This window comes from Myotis nattereri, assembly GCF_964212035.1.
Source record: "Myotis nattereri genome assembly, chromosome: 1".
Taxonomy (NCBI): domain Eukaryota; kingdom Metazoa; phylum Chordata; class Mammalia; order Chiroptera; family Vespertilionidae; genus Myotis; species Myotis nattereri.
This window is the reverse complement of record NC_138075.1, coordinates 202,056,533-202,072,275: the sequence shown is the minus strand read 5'-3', so window position 1 is coordinate 202,072,275 and position 15,743 is coordinate 202,056,533. Positions and strand designations below refer to the sequence as shown.

The 15,743-nt window shown below is 35.9% G+C and overlaps 1 protein-coding gene across 1 annotated transcript in view; it reads right to left on the bottom strand.

Moving 5' to 3' along the window:
- Positions 1-15,743, bottom strand: part of GABRA4 (gamma-aminobutyric acid type A receptor subunit alpha4) — a 67,736-nt gene that overhangs the window by 38,987 nt on the left and 13,006 nt on the right. Inside the window, exons 3-7 of the mRNA XM_081088375.1 lie at positions 12,492-12,559; positions 10,716-10,936; positions 10,473-10,555; positions 7,747-7,890; positions 6,165-6,317 (exon numbers count right to left, since the gene is read on the bottom strand). Of these exons, the coding sequence (XP_080944501.1) occupies positions 6,165-6,317; positions 7,747-7,890; positions 10,473-10,555; positions 10,716-10,936; positions 12,492-12,559 (669 nt within the window). The remainder of the gene's footprint in view (positions 1-6,164; positions 6,318-7,746; positions 7,891-10,472; positions 10,556-10,715; positions 10,937-12,491; positions 12,560-15,743) is intronic.

Genomic DNA, 15,743 nt, shown 5'->3' with positions numbered 1-15,743 from the left:
TTCCATTGTTGGCTCAGAGTGCCTTTGATTAAGTTATGAAAACTCACTTGATACCAACCTATTGGGTCTGCCATATTGATTAAAAGTATATAAGGCACCTAGTGTAATATTGTATCTGAGCCAACATACCTGAGAAACTCCACACACACACCTACTAGGAAGTGCTACTCATTGAAGCACTGATTCTCAACCAGGAGTAGCAAGTTGGTAGCATGGAATATTGGGGCATTTTTTGTGGTAGGCATGGTCCATTGCTATTGAGACTCACTACCAGAAAAAAACACAAATTGTAGATTCTTATCATCTTTAACTAAATATTACCTATTGAATTAAAATAATAAATTTACTAGTTGTGAAAGACAATTTATATAAAACAATAGATGTATATTCCTGAACAAATAGATTTATAGAACATTTTGGTATTAAAAATATTAAACATCTACCACCCACCACTTTATGATTGGGAGGAAAATATTTACAACAAGAATAGAGGTACTTCCCTTTCATCAGTAGGCTCCTAAAGAATATCACCCCCAGAAGAGCCTTTTCCTCAATCTGGAAAAAGGTTAGTCCCTATTCTCAATGGAAAAATTCTGCTTGCCACTGAAACTATAGAGAAATGAATTATTTAAGGATGTTAGTATTTGTACAGTAGTTGTCCCTTTCTTTATCATTATCTATCTTTATATTTAACCTGTATTATCTAGTTAAGCTTGGATATTTCTCTGGGGATTTACTAAACCCATTCTATATATTGTGTATAATTGCTCCATAATTGACACGCCTAGTTGTTTGGGGATGATGATAATGATGACAACAACGATGATGATGGAGGCATCTAAACTATATATTCCAATCCATGCCTATCCTTGCTGAAAGCCAAACTATATATGTTAGACTGAAGAGATTATGAGCCTCATACAACAATAAAGGAATAACAGTATTTTTATTTGGGGAGAAATTATCTTGTCTTCTCAGATCAGCATTTAATTATACCTGCCTTGTATTGTTTCTTAGTTGTTCCAACTTTATTGGATGTAGCCTCTGTGAGAGCAAACGTGTCTAATATTGCTCCAGGATTTACCATAATATATATCATAGCGCCAAGCACATGATAAATGCACAGTAAATAAAAACTCATTTTTTTTTCAGCTCCTCACCAATCCATTTTCTCTCCAGTCCCTTCTGAATTGTCAATGTTTAGAACATGAAAAATTAGAACACTGTGCAGTGTACGAGCTATAGATCTTAAAACAATCCATAAACTATATAGTGAATGGAATTGGAGAATTTGGTTGTATTCCCTTTTAAAAAACATTTTGTGTTATTTTTAGCACTTTATTAGTATAAAATAGATTTTAAATTTTTTTTTGGTCAAACATAAATCTCTATGAAAATGCAATATGAAATTACTGGAGTTCGTTTCAGAAAAAGACCTTACAAAGTTAAGGCCTCCTTTTTAAATCTCAGGAAAATGGCATCATTTCCATGCTGGCTGGGAGATGCATTGAATAAATCCTAAATTAGTTTTGAAAAATTTTAGCTAAAAAGTTTAAAAATAAATTAATTTATCTTCTTATTCATAATACTTTAAGTTTAATGGCCTATTAAGTGTTCAAGAAAATTCGACAACTTTCTTAGGTATATTTCCTCTAACATCATAGAAATTATGCTGAAAGCAGTAGAAAATAAAATATGAAGAGTACAGCTTAATAAGAATACTACCCAGAACTCATAAAATTCTACAGAGATCATAATGTAACAACAACAACAAAAAGACCCTAAACAATAAAATTGAATATAAGCAACTTAGAATTCCTCATGTTGCTTTGAACATTTTTTGGGGGGTGGGGTGGGGAGAAGGGATAAAACAATTTATCCTGAGGACCAAAAGTAGCGCTCTTCTTCTTCTCCTGCTGTCGTAGGAAGAAATTACCTTATTAATGTTGAGCAAGCAGAATACTAATGCAATTATTGAGCCATGAATTGAAAAATTACTTTCTGATTGTTAAGGGGTAAACCATTAAGTTCAGGATGTTAAATGATACTACGGCCATCAATGCAAAAAAAATGTTGGATATGTGGCCACTTTCTAATTCTATTTCATTATTTCGAGTCAACTTGATTTTAAAGTTTGTGGAGTAGCCCTCCAAATAGTATGGCTCATATTTTATGACTGGTGCCAAAATTAGGATAGTGATTGGCATAAACAATTGGCTAAATATTTGAAGTGTCCATCTCTTTAGATATTAAAAAGTTCTCTCTGCCAGAAGTTCAAATTTAAAGAACTCCCAGCATGATAGGGATGTGCTTCTTCCACCTGCCTTAGGTGAAGCATTTGGTTAAATAAACACCAACAGAATAAGAAACAGAAGCCAACCCTTCAGCTCAGAAGCCATGCTTTTGCTGTATCTAGAAAGACAGTGCATCTGTTTCATTGGCTTAGCTGGCATTTACCCTTGAAAACATTTCAATAACCATAGAATATTTTTGACACATTCAAGTATTGATGCCAGTCCGTTTTTAGAATGCTGAATATGCACTGCATTGGCTGGTTCAGGAGCTGGGAGAAGACGTGTGTGAGTAGGCTAAGGCTATACCCAAGAGCAAAATTCTGGCTGCTCACTCCTAGAAAAATGAACTGGTAATGACTTAGATATGCCAGTTGGCATTTATCCAGGTTTAATGTTTTACTATACTGGAATAATTAGAAAACTTAAAGGCATACAACTTTGGAGATAGAAGGCCTTTGGAGAGAGAGATTTAGCTCACTGTACTTCTCATATTTACACGGATTGGTTTTATGTGTGTGTGTGTGTGTGTGTGTGTGTGTTTGTTTTTCGTTTTTGAATTATCTCTAATGAATACCTGACCCAGCAAATTCTCTTCTTGAGCAAAAAGGAAAGTAAGAATTAGGGAAGATAAATACAAGCCTGGAATTTTTTTACCTAACTCTCAAATGAAATAGATTGCTAATGCCCCTCAATACTTAAAACTTAACTTTCTTAGAAAAATACCATCCCAGAGCCTCAATGAATAGTCTAATTATTACCATTTTGACATATCTTAGGTTTTTGAGGACATACTTGTTGGGCATAATTTAGCTGGTCAATCAAAACCAAAAAATATCTTGGCACATGAGCATAAGACAGAGGCAAATGTCACATATTAAGTTGAAAAGGCTACCCACAAAGTATTTTCAGCTCATATCCATACAATCTCCACTCAGCAGCTCTGGAATTTTCCACAAGCCACAATGATAGTTCCTGAAATATTAATATTATTTTTACTAGGAGACGTTAAGGGACTAATTTGGTGCTCAGCTTTACCTACCCCCTGTAAAGGCAGAATGTCAGAGTAGAAATGGCAGAGAAATTGTCTTGGGTCCATCACTTTTAAGTATATGACTTCATGAAAGTTTCTTCATCGCTCTGAGTCATTTTTCTTATTCATAAATATTAATAAAGCCTACTCGCTGAGTTATTGTGAAGATGAAATAAGATGTCTCCTATCAGCATATGGCAAATCTTATAGTCATTATTAATAGAATTGCCATTATCTTTACTGTATGCTAATTAATTTCCTTAAAGGGTCTTCTCTGGAGAGGAAATGCTGGGTGGGTGCAGCTGTGACCAATGCTATCACTCCCCACAGCACTGAACGTTTTTATGACTTGGGGATATACTGGACAGAACAGTGGCTACCAGTTTGTAGGCAACCAAGAAAACTTTCAAAACTTATCAAACACTAACAATGACATACAGAGAACCTTCACATTATAGCGTCAAGTTGTGATTCTCAAATGAGGCAGGTGGCAGCATGGTTGCCATAATAATAAATGATACTCAAATAATATTTACTGTCAGGTAGGCACTGTTCCAAGTGCTTTATCCAAATTAACTCATTTAATCCACATGGCAGCCCTCGGGATCTCATCCTGCTTTGACACATGAGGAAACAGGCAGAAGTAACTCACTGAAGGATCACAGCTAATCCATGGTAGACCGTGGGGTTAGAAGCTAGGCTTCTGGAACCAGAGAGTCTGCCCTATGACACCATGGCCTCTTCATCAGAGGCACCAATAATGGGTCAGTCTTTTCTGTTCTAGAAATTCTTTAGGACCATAAAAAATGAGAATACTATGTGCACAAGTGATTTGATTTTTAATGATGACAGTTCCTGAAATGTTAATATTATTTATACTAGGATAAGTGAAGGGACAGATATGGTGATCAGCTTCACATCCTTCCTACCAGGTCAGGCGGCCTGTCCGGTTAGTGTGAGCACTAAACGAAATAAATGAGATAACTTAGCAGAGAGCCTGTTGATACACAACAGAACAATATTTTCTTTAAAAAACAATTAAAAGTCAAGGAAATCAAGTCAGAAAAAAATTAACCTCCCCTACATAAGAGAAGTATGGGAGAGAGTAACTAAGATGTTCTAAGGGCCCCATACACCCTGTATATAATGAGCACTGCATGTAAATCTAAATTCTCATTAGTCTGTGAAGAAGAGATGTATTGTCACAATTTTATGGGTGGAGAAAATAAGTGGCAGATTGCAGTTTGGACTACTATTGTAGTCCCAAACTTAGATTTGTTGCTTTCTCTCTTCCACACCTATTTTTTTCTTTATTGATTAAGGTATTACATATGTGTCCTTATCCCCCTATTGCCGCCCACCCCTCCCCATCCATGCCCTCACCCCCTGGTGTCTGTGTCCATTGGTTAGGCTTATATGCATGCATACAAGTCCTTTGGTTTATTTCTCCCCCTGGCCCCACCCTCCCCTACCTTCCCTCTGAGGTTTGATGATCTGATCGATGCTCCTCTGTTTCTGAATCTGTTTTTGTTCATCAGTTTATGTTGTTCATTATATTCCACAAATGAGTGAGATCATGTGATATTTATCTTTCTCTGACTGGCTTATTTCGCTTAGCATAATGCTCCACACCTATTTTTAATAGTTTAAATGTATTCAATGCTTGCAATATGCAGTTTACTCTTTAATTCTCACAACTCTACGTATCTTGTGCTATTATACAAGCTCGCTGCCTTCCTAAGGTCACACCCTGGCCCCCATCAACCCTTCTGGGAGTTTCCCCAATAAGATTTCAATGCCTTTTCTAAGATTAAAGGTGTGTGGGTGGGTGGGGGCTGCCTATGGAAAATCCCCATAGTCAAGTCCACTGAAGAAACTATGACTCCTCATCATTTGTTTTCTGCAGGATGGGGAAGTGGGATGAAAAGCTCCCAGGCCCCTCCCTAGCTCCTTCTCACCAGCATCCCTTCAGCTCTCAGTGATAAAGGCTATTACATCAGGGCTTTGACTCTACCAAGTAGAAAAGGCAGGGGGAGATTGGTATCTCTTGTGAGAACTGTTCTTCCAGAGAAATTCTGATTTTTTTTCCTTCTAATATCACTATTGAATGCTTCCACTACTCACAATCAACAGAAAAATAATGAAGAAATATATTTAATCAGGTAAATAGCATAACTAATTTTATTTAAAAGCATGGCTGATATATAAAAGATTTATTTAACAGCTATAAAGTTTAAAACTCTTATATTCTGGACTTCATATAGTTTAGAATATAATATATAAAAAGCCACCTTAAAAACAAAAAAAAATGTTCTGTTTAAAAAAATGTAGATAGGTAACAATGAGCTAATAACCTAAGCATATACCTTCCAAATCAATGCATTTAAACCATTTGCATTTTGTTCCTCTTCATTAAAAGGCAAATGATTCTAGACTTTCATATTCATCCAGCCATGATTTTTGTTTTATTTTAAGCTCCCAGTGCATTTCATTTTAACACCTATATATAATTTTAATTCAATTACATAGCATTAGGCTAGGAGCCCAAGAATACCACCAAAAGTGAAACTATATCCAGATTCACACTCTCCACTTTCCTGCTCTCAATAAGGGAAAACTGATGGGCCCCAAAGAAAGGGATGAACTGCCTATATCCCCTCAAGCCTTATTACTTTGTATTGGCTGGATAAGAAATGAAAGCTTATATGATTCTTTACTCAGCACAGTCTGATATATTACTGTTTAATATTTTCTTAGAAATTATATCTAAAAGCCATTCCCATGAAATCATGAGCAAATATAATATGAATAAAAATACACAAGAAATGAATTTCAATTACCAAATACAGTCCTAGCTGGAACGGATTCCTTATTTATCCAGAATGAAACTTGTGAAAGAATCACTGTCATAATACATGGAATGTACGTCTGAATCATAAAATAACCCATCTTTCGTCTGAGGTGGAAGTATACCGTCATAACAACATATTCACCTACAAATAAAACATAAGGAAAATGTATTATTGGTCCTGCAGCTATTCAATGGCTTCCAAACCATATTTTAGACTCACAAAAAGCATTCTAGGCAAAAAAAAAAAAAAAAAAAATCTGTTGTGCACAGCAAACAAACATGGAGAAATATACAGTTCCTAACTTGGGGGTGGGGGACTATACTGTATATCATTACGTAGAAAAGCACTTTTGTTCTACATGGTGCTTAAGCAATTTAAGAAAGTAAGCTATAACTTTCAGAAATGTCTTATAGTGCTTTCTATTTTAAAGGCCTAGTACTATGAAAGCAATTAGATTTCATTTCCAGCATCTTCAGAGAAAATTTAGACCTAACTTTAAATCACTGGAAAATGAAAATACATACACCTAAACCTTAAATTTAAAAATAATTTAAATACACAGATAAACATTTTAGATATGCATACTAGTATGCTGCTTTATTGCCTTAGTTTTAGGAAAGAACTGTATTTCTCAATGTTATACATATGTATACATATATGGATAAAGAGACATAGATAACATAGAGCCATATATATCATTCCCAAGTTCAGGAATATTTTATTGACATTTAGACAAAAATCTAAAAAGCTGATAAGGAAAACAAATCATAAGATTTCTTGGGTTGATAAATTTGTTAATGTTACATCTAAGAGGAACATATTAAGAGAGACTTAGGAGTCAGTAGCCTCATTCTCAAACTGTGAAACCAAAGATCCAGAATCCTCAAATCTCACTTGTTTTCAATTCCACTTGCAGGCTAGAAAATAAATGTTTTCAAAAATACTTTTTCCTGGCAATATGTGCATGTAAGAAATAGTTTCAGAACAAGCAATAATCAGGCAATTTTTCCCATTAAATATAAAGACAAAATCTTATGATTCTTTCCATTTACATTTTAAAAGCAAATACAGACCAAGAATCACTGAGAATAATCATCCATCTACCCATGTGACATCTTTAACATATACCCTCAATGTATTTTGTAACTAAGCTTTATATTTTGCTTTTACTTTGGTAAAGAGAGGGAAAGCAGCACCACAAAATTGGGCAAGATAAAAAAAAGATTTTGGAAAAGCATCAATAAAACAGGAAAAGCCAGTGTCCAAACATCAGGGGTCAGGATTCCTGTCTCAGAATTCTGTTGAAAATAATGTTAATATAACTGATTACTGGCTTTTATTTCTGAATAAGAAAATTAACTTACATCTCAATAACTCAGAATTTATTTTAAACTAAAAATATAAATTTAAAAATTCTGAACTATGATTTATGCCTCAACTCTATTCCTAGAATATTTTTGTTGTCCACCCCCCCCCCAAAAAAAAAAAAACAACAACACACTAGATATTTCCATTAAAAAGCTAGGACAAAACTCCATTGCTATTAACTTTAATCGTTAAAAGATCTCACCCGTAATGGATTTGATGGTTTCACTTGATACGGTTTGCCCAATCAAGTCATACTGAACTAAGCTGGAAGATTCCTTGGGGACTTCTACTGATTTCTCGGGACCTTTTGTCCAGGTATAAATCATCTCACTCTTCGGGTAAGCATCTGAATAAGAGCACAGAATGTGATTAGAGTCCGTGCTCCTTTCTCCTCAGCACTGATTGATGGTAAACACGCTTTAAGAATATTACACTTGTTCAAGAAAGATGGAATAAATGAAAAGCAACAGTCATTATGACTTACTTAAACACGTTTAAGATTGAGAACACTGTAGAGATTAAATAAATAGCTTCTGCATATTTATTTTATGCCAAAGAAAGTGAAGGAGGAGAGACTAAAACTAAAGCAACTGTAATGCTATGTCTGCATCAATGCGCTTGGATATGTTTCCCTACTAATCAGCAGCTGAAAAGCAGAAATAATAACCCCCCCCCCCAAAAAAAAGCAGCCAAATTGCTACTTCTTTCCATTCCAATTCACTTCCAATGCTTGACCAATATTAACTCTTCTGTCCTAATACAACTCTGCCAATTAGATACGTATGAAAGGCTGCCTGTAATAATACAACAAAAACAAAATAAACCCTACTGTTGGGAGAGCTCTCCAGGAGGCACCTATTCCAGACTCTGCCTTTGGGCAATACCCATGCTGTCTGGCTATGCGGTTTGTAAAGCTCTTCAGGGAATATAATTACACAACCAGCTCCACTACCTTTAAACTCTTACAATCAGGACATTTTTCCTTCCATCTTCAACAAATCCCTCCCAGCAGCAATTTAAGCTCATTTTCTATTATTCGATGTTCAATGTAAATGGAGACCAGCTGCTTGCTTACCAGTCTGCCCAGAACAGAAAGCCTGGCTCACACACAAGTAAGTTCAAAAGAACCAAGATAAATTGTGTACTACGCTCCACAAACCTTCCTAAAATGGCTAGAGCACAGTAGGTCCTCGGTGGAATTGTTTAATTCTACAAAAGGAGTTGATACCTAGGGAAACTATCTTTACAAAGGACTTTGCAAAACAAACTATGAGGCCTGTGCTGTCATTTAGCAGTATATAGTCATGTCTCAATATTGATCTCCTGGAGAGTATTCAAGTGCCCAAATACTATGTTCCTGCCCCTGATATTTTAAATCAGGTAGCCTTCTCTGGGCTAGCCTACCTTGCTAGACTAATCTTTTTCTTAATGATCTAATATTTGAAGCCAGGTTGGGGGGAGGGGGGGGGGTGCATGAAATGGGTGAAGGTAATCAAAAGCTGTATCTCTCTTTTTAATTCCAAATCTGAAAAAATCAACTTCCAAGGAGTAATTTCTTTATTTTGTGCATGCCTTTATCTATTACTAGCTATGTTCAAGTCACTCTGAAGAGTACTTTCTATGAGAACCCCCGGGGCGGGGGCGGGGAGTGGGGGGAGCGGTGTGGGGGGGGGGGGGTCGGGGAGGAGTGGAGTGGTGGAATTGGGCGGAAAAGATAAAACCCTAGATAAGAACTATCTGGGTGAAATATAAATTACTATAGCTCAAATGAATTTTAATTCTGGCCCCAGTTGGAACAACTTGTCTGTCTATGTATTTTTCTGTTTTCATCTTCTCTCACCGAGTTACTGGTCAGGGAGCAAGCGAGTCTTTAGCTTCAAGTTCATCCACTGACTATTGTGCTTACCAGAGGTTATAAAAAGAATGGTGACTGCTGATTCTCATTAAGTTAAGCAATGAGCAATGATAACAGCAGGCAAGTTTCACAATCAGTGCGACTAAGAATCTGAAGCAATAGTAAAATCCAGCATCTATTTTTGGCAAATTCTGATTAAATCAAATATTTGAGGCAAACATTAGAAGAGGCAATCAAATTTTGCTGCCATTTCAGAGAAGGGAACTTAGGGGAAAAGAATTCTATATTCTTTCCTATTAATCCTCTTGCTTTCACTTCCACAATATATCCCAAATCCATTGATCTCACACCTTTTCCTTTAGTACCATCTGATTCTAAGCCATCTCAATCTTTGATTATACTAAAACAATAGCCTCCAAATTTTCTCTGCTTTTATTCTCTGGCCTCTCTACAATCCATTCTCCATAGAAAAGCTAAAGTGAAATTGTGAAATGTTAGTCAAAGAACACCACATCCCTTAGTTAAGCCCTCCAGAGGCACTATATTACTTGGCCTTGCCTACAAATCAGACCAATCTCCTACTATACTTTTTGTCATGCTTCAGCCACTTTGAAACTAACAATGCTGCTTATATTTTTCTAACCTATGTCATGTCAAAAAGCCCTGACCCATATTTGGCCTTTTTCTTTTCAAGTCTGCCATAAAGGACTCTGCTTGTAACAGAACAAAACAAAACAAACAAAATAGTTTATGACTTGTTATGTTACACCACCAACACAAGGAGTTCAGAGGCCTAAATTTCACACTAACCATTAGTCCGTTTTTTATGACACAGCCAGTCTACCTAGGCTATCTGCAGAAATAAGGTTTTGGTTTTGGGGGGAAAGATGATTGTTTTGACTTCTTTACTTAAATATATTAGATAACAAACAGTCTCCTAAAAGTCAAATTTTGTACAGTTGTTGTCATGGACAAAAATTTAAATATAGGATTATGTAAAATTATGCAAATATATAGCTATCAGCTTACATGAGATAATGATTAACACTAACAAAATTTTTATTATAACTTACAACTCCCAAATTTCAAAGGGCATGCATGACCATCCATGGGGAAATCCACCAATCTCATGGGACACTCCGCACTTATGGTGAGTCTATGATGGAAAATACAATTAGAATAATTTTTTTCTCTAAAAATAAAATTATAGAATCTTAAAAGGAAGGAAGGAAAGAAGGAAGAAAGGGAGGCAGACAGGCAAGAAGGAAAACGAGGGAGAATAAAGATAAAAAGGGAATAAGGAAAAAAGAGACTACCTCATTGTGTATAAAATAGTGCCATTTCTCATAATTCTAAAAAGCTTATTTGGGGCTGTCATATTATGTGAGACAGACTTCTTTCCATTCCTGAAGAAAGTATCAGGAGTCCATACTTTTGTTACCATCATGTTGTTCAATCTCAAAATTTCAATGGGACCATCATATTTTAGTCTTTTGTCAATCCATGTCTGTCTGAAGAACACATCCATTGTGTATTCCTAAGAAAAGTAGTTTGTGACATATTCAAATAACAGATGATTACACATAAATATACAAAAAAATGAATTAAATTCTAGTCTCTTTCCCATTCATATAAAAGACTGCCCAAATAAAAACTAAATTAATAGCAGCAGAAACTTCCTTAAATCAATGGAACAAAAAGATTTTCAACAATTAAAGCATGTTATACTAGTATCCATACATTTATTAGATAAATTACCATACATATTAATCATTCACAAATAATAACTATAGCCCTGGTTGGTGTGGCTCACTTGGTTGAGCATTATCCTGTGCACTGAAGGTTGGGGGTTAATTCCCAGTCAGGGTACATACCCAGGTTGTGGGCTCCATCTCCAGTAGGAGGTGAGCAGGAGATAACCTATCAATGTTCCACTCTCACATCATGATTCTCTCTCTCCTTCTCCCTTCCTCTCTCTCTAAAAAATCAATAAAAATATTTTTTAAAAATAATAACCTATAATAATAAAAGTATAATATGTTAATTAGACCAGACAGCCAAATGACCTTCCCGATGAAGCCGAGGCTGCAAGGGCTGAGCTCCTTGCACAAATTTCATGCACTGGGCCTCTAGTAAATATAATAAAACTGCCAGCACCAGGTAATTATAGTTGCACTTTACTTTAGACCAGGTAGCAAAATTAGTGACTGTGTAACAAATATCATTGCACAATGAACCATAAAATTGTCAGCATGTCTTTAAGACAAATTAAAATATATGAATAAACTTTATGCTCATAAAATTTATTAACCCTTTGTATACCATAAGCATCTATAGATGCTTTAAAAATCATTTTTTGTAAGAATTTGCAACTGAAAATGTTCAAGCACATCCGAATTGTGAGTAATATATTTATTTTTATACTATTCATTGCAAATTGATTTTTGAATTAAATTCAAAATATCGCGGCATGTGAAGCTGGTTTCTGTTTTGGACGCGTGGCAGTTAACTGGTTAAAATTAGTCCAGGAGCCCCAGAGTCAAGTAAAAAAGTTAAGTGGTCAAAATGTTTGACCTTGAAACAAAACATATTTAATATTAGCACAATTGAATGGATGAATTCATCTTGACCAGTGCTTGGTGTTCTAAGTTCCTTAAACATGAGAGGAAGCAAGGGAGAGGAGGGGCGGGTGGGGATGGGGAACGAGCCATTGAGCCAACATGGAACACTAAATGCAATCAGGACTACAATATAAAGTTTCATACCAAAACTAATTGCAATCACTACTTTTCTCCCCTTCAAAAATTTTCCAAGGGAAAAGAATACTACGTACAAGGTTGTGTCACGGAGACCAGTAACAGGAAAGTTCTTTTCTTTGTTGAGAATGACTCCAAGCCAAAAACTCCAATGTTAGAGCTAAAATGCAAATTCAATGTCTTACTTCTTATAAACTTCTGAGCCTAATTAGGCTGTTCTTTGACTTTCTAGCTCTAACTTTGTGTGATTGACAGCAAAATACATATTAATTGCCCTCTTTTCTGTTTCTTTTCTTCAAATCTCAAGAAGTGCATTAAATTTTCTTAACTACCTACCATTTCAACATCAGAAACAGGTCCAAAGCTGGTGACATATATGTCAGTTTTTACTTCTGTAACAGGACCTAGTGGGTATGAAGTAAATAAGTGTGAAAAAATAATTACCAATTTTACAGGCAAGGTGGGCTTTGATTATCAAAGAGTAAATACAGATACGACATCTCATATTTTTACAAACATCTTCAATTTTCAGTGAGATAATGCATCTCTACAAAAAAAAAAAAAAATGTAGCCAAAAAAAGAACAAAACCAGAAAGCAGTATTTACTTACAGGCAAACCAAACAAATCAAAACCAAAAAATACCAATTACTTACCAGGAACTTGTTTCTTCAAAGATATATCACCCCCAGGCACTGTTAAGACAGGCAGTGCAGAGAACAAAAGCTTTAGCCTTTGTAATTTTTTTATAATCCGTCATCTGATTGGCCTTTTAGTAAAGAAGTGAGCTTTTAAAAAGAGAGAACTTAGCCGCAGGTAAGGAGGAGAAAAACATAAAGTCTGCAAGAAATGTACCTTCAGAGAGCTGAGGATACTGGTAAATAACAGGCACAAATATAATTCATGTCACCTTTAACAATAGGCAGACCATCCACTGGCAATTGGGATCAAAGACAAGCTCTCCTCTAAATCAGACCTATTCATGCTCTGCCACCTAAAAGCTGTGTGATCTTGGGCAAGTTACTTATCCCCTCAGTAGCAGCAACCATACATATAAGGCAAGATTGTTGATAGGGATCAAATGAAACTGCTCATATGAGACTATGAACCAGCGAGTCTTTCACAGTATTTATTAAGTACAGTGGGGCCTTGACTTACGAGTGTCCCGACTAACGAGTTTTTTCGAGATACGAGCCATCTCGCGGCCGATTTTTTGCTTTGAGTTGCGAGCTAAAATTCGGGTTACGAGCCAGATTCAGATACCCCACCGCTAGTTGGCAGAGCGAAATGTCACAGTGAACGCCACAACATCAGCCCAGCATCACGTGTCTCACTCGTTCACTTTTGATTTGACATAAGAGTAATTTGAGTTACGAGCTCCGTCACGGAACGAATTAAACTCGTAAGTCAAGGCCCCATTGTAGTAGCTTCTCTTTGCTTCTGATAATGGCCACACTGAGATTCTTTCCTAGGCCTAAATAAGACTGGTGCAGGAACAAATATATAGGTGTGTTTGCATCTTGACAATGGGCTGGCACAGACTGTAGACAAAGGAAAATTGCCACAACCTGGATTTAGCACGATGTGAAAAATCAAGAATTCTGGAATTCAAATTTGAGTCTAACACTTTTTAATTGTTTGATTTTGCCCAAGTCATGCATCCTCGGAGGTAAACGTTTTAATAACAGAAATAACATATGTAAATCACATGTTCCTGTCTCTAGAACATAATGTGTTCAATAACGATAGCAGTTATTTGTACATATAATATAGCTTTTTATTATTAACAAAGATAAAAATTGTCTTCTTGAACATCATTTCCTTACAAGATGATTTATAATACTCTATGACCTGGGGCTATGTACTCCATACTGAAGAAAAAAAATAACATCTGTTATCAAGATAAACTATTCCCCTTGGATACTGGTTGGGTGAATGAATTTATTCCAAAAATGACAAAGAGAAGTTGGTATAGCTTAATGCCCTAGGTCTAAAGTTATCCTCATAAAAATGAATCAGAATATTTCTTCCTGTTTAGGATGAAGCATGAGCCATAGAAAGAAAAATACTTTGAAGGAAAATGAGAAAATTCTTTCCTGAATAAGTATCCTAAAATATATATATATATATATATATATATATATATATATATATATATCCTTTAGAAGTACAGTCAGAGAAAAGGCATAGATCAAGCTGATCTGTCATGAGTTTTCATTTTTATTTATTTTTTATTTTTTCTAATATATATTTTATTGATTTTTTACAGCGAGGAAGGGAGAGGGATAGAGAGTTAGAAACATCGATGAGAGAGAAGCATCGATCAGCTGCCTCCTGCACACTCCCTACTGGGGATGTGCCCCAAGGTACATGCCCTTGACCGGAATCGAACCTGGGACCCTTCAGTCCCCAGGCCGATGCTCTATCTAGTGAGCCAAACCGGCTAGGGCATGAGTTTTCATTTTGAAAAAATAATACCTTTGGAAAACAGAGAACGTATGAGAAGTTAGTTGAATTGTTATTTGAATGAGCAATTTGAAACTACAGAAGATAGTAGTAATAACTCATTAAAGCAGAACTGTTCCAGGAAGAGATAGGTATCCAGGAAGCGGGTAACATGTGTTGAACCTTAGAAGATGGAAATTTCACTCAGAGTGGTCCAAGGGTGGGAATAATCACTCTGCTAGTTCCTTAAGGACAACTACTAAAGTATTAAAAGAACCGTTTAACACTGTAAGTCTGGACAAGGAGAGATAGAAGAATTAAAGTTGAGTATATTGGGACAACTAAACTGTTTGACAAGATTCTTGAGAAAAATCAAAAGTTACTTTGAAGATCAACTTAGGGCAGTGATTCCCAGACTTTTACTGGATCAGAATCCCCTGGAAGCCTTGTGAAAGCACAGATTGCTGATTCAGTGGGACTAAGGTGGGGCCTATTTGCAAATCTAACAGGTTCCTAGGTGATGATGTTCATTTTACTCCAGTTTACAGGCAATGTGCATCTGTTGTTTTTAGATAGTATGACTCCTGGAAAATATGTACAGGATAGGTATCTATGGGAGTGGGGGAAGTAGAGGAGAGGGAGGAATTAAGCCAATGACATTTTTCCTTATAAATTTATTTCAAGGTGTGTGGGTTTATGCTAATTCTACTTGAAGCATAATGGTTCTATGATATTAATGGGTAGTTTCAAAGATTACATAATATATCACTTTTCAGTGATTCTTGAAAAGGTTTTGCATTCAGAATTTCAACCTTGGCGTTTGTGACATTGCTCAGTATTTGCTTTATCTGGCATTCAAAATCTTTGAGATTGAGGGAGGTCCTAAAAACATATGATGGGTAAAGGGGTCTCATTGAGATGCTCATTCAATAAACAGTTTTTTGAATGAGCATTTGCTGTGTGCCAGGTTCCATGCTAGGCCCTGGTGCTGACTGTGCTAAATGAGACTAATGAGTTCCCTGCCTCGTGGAGTGAACATGTTACTGGAGAAGTCAGAGTAAAATAAAGAAATAAATTCAATGGAAGAATACTGTCATTCAAAAGGGGAACAAAAGAGGCTGGTAACTGTGTGAGAGGCTGGGAGG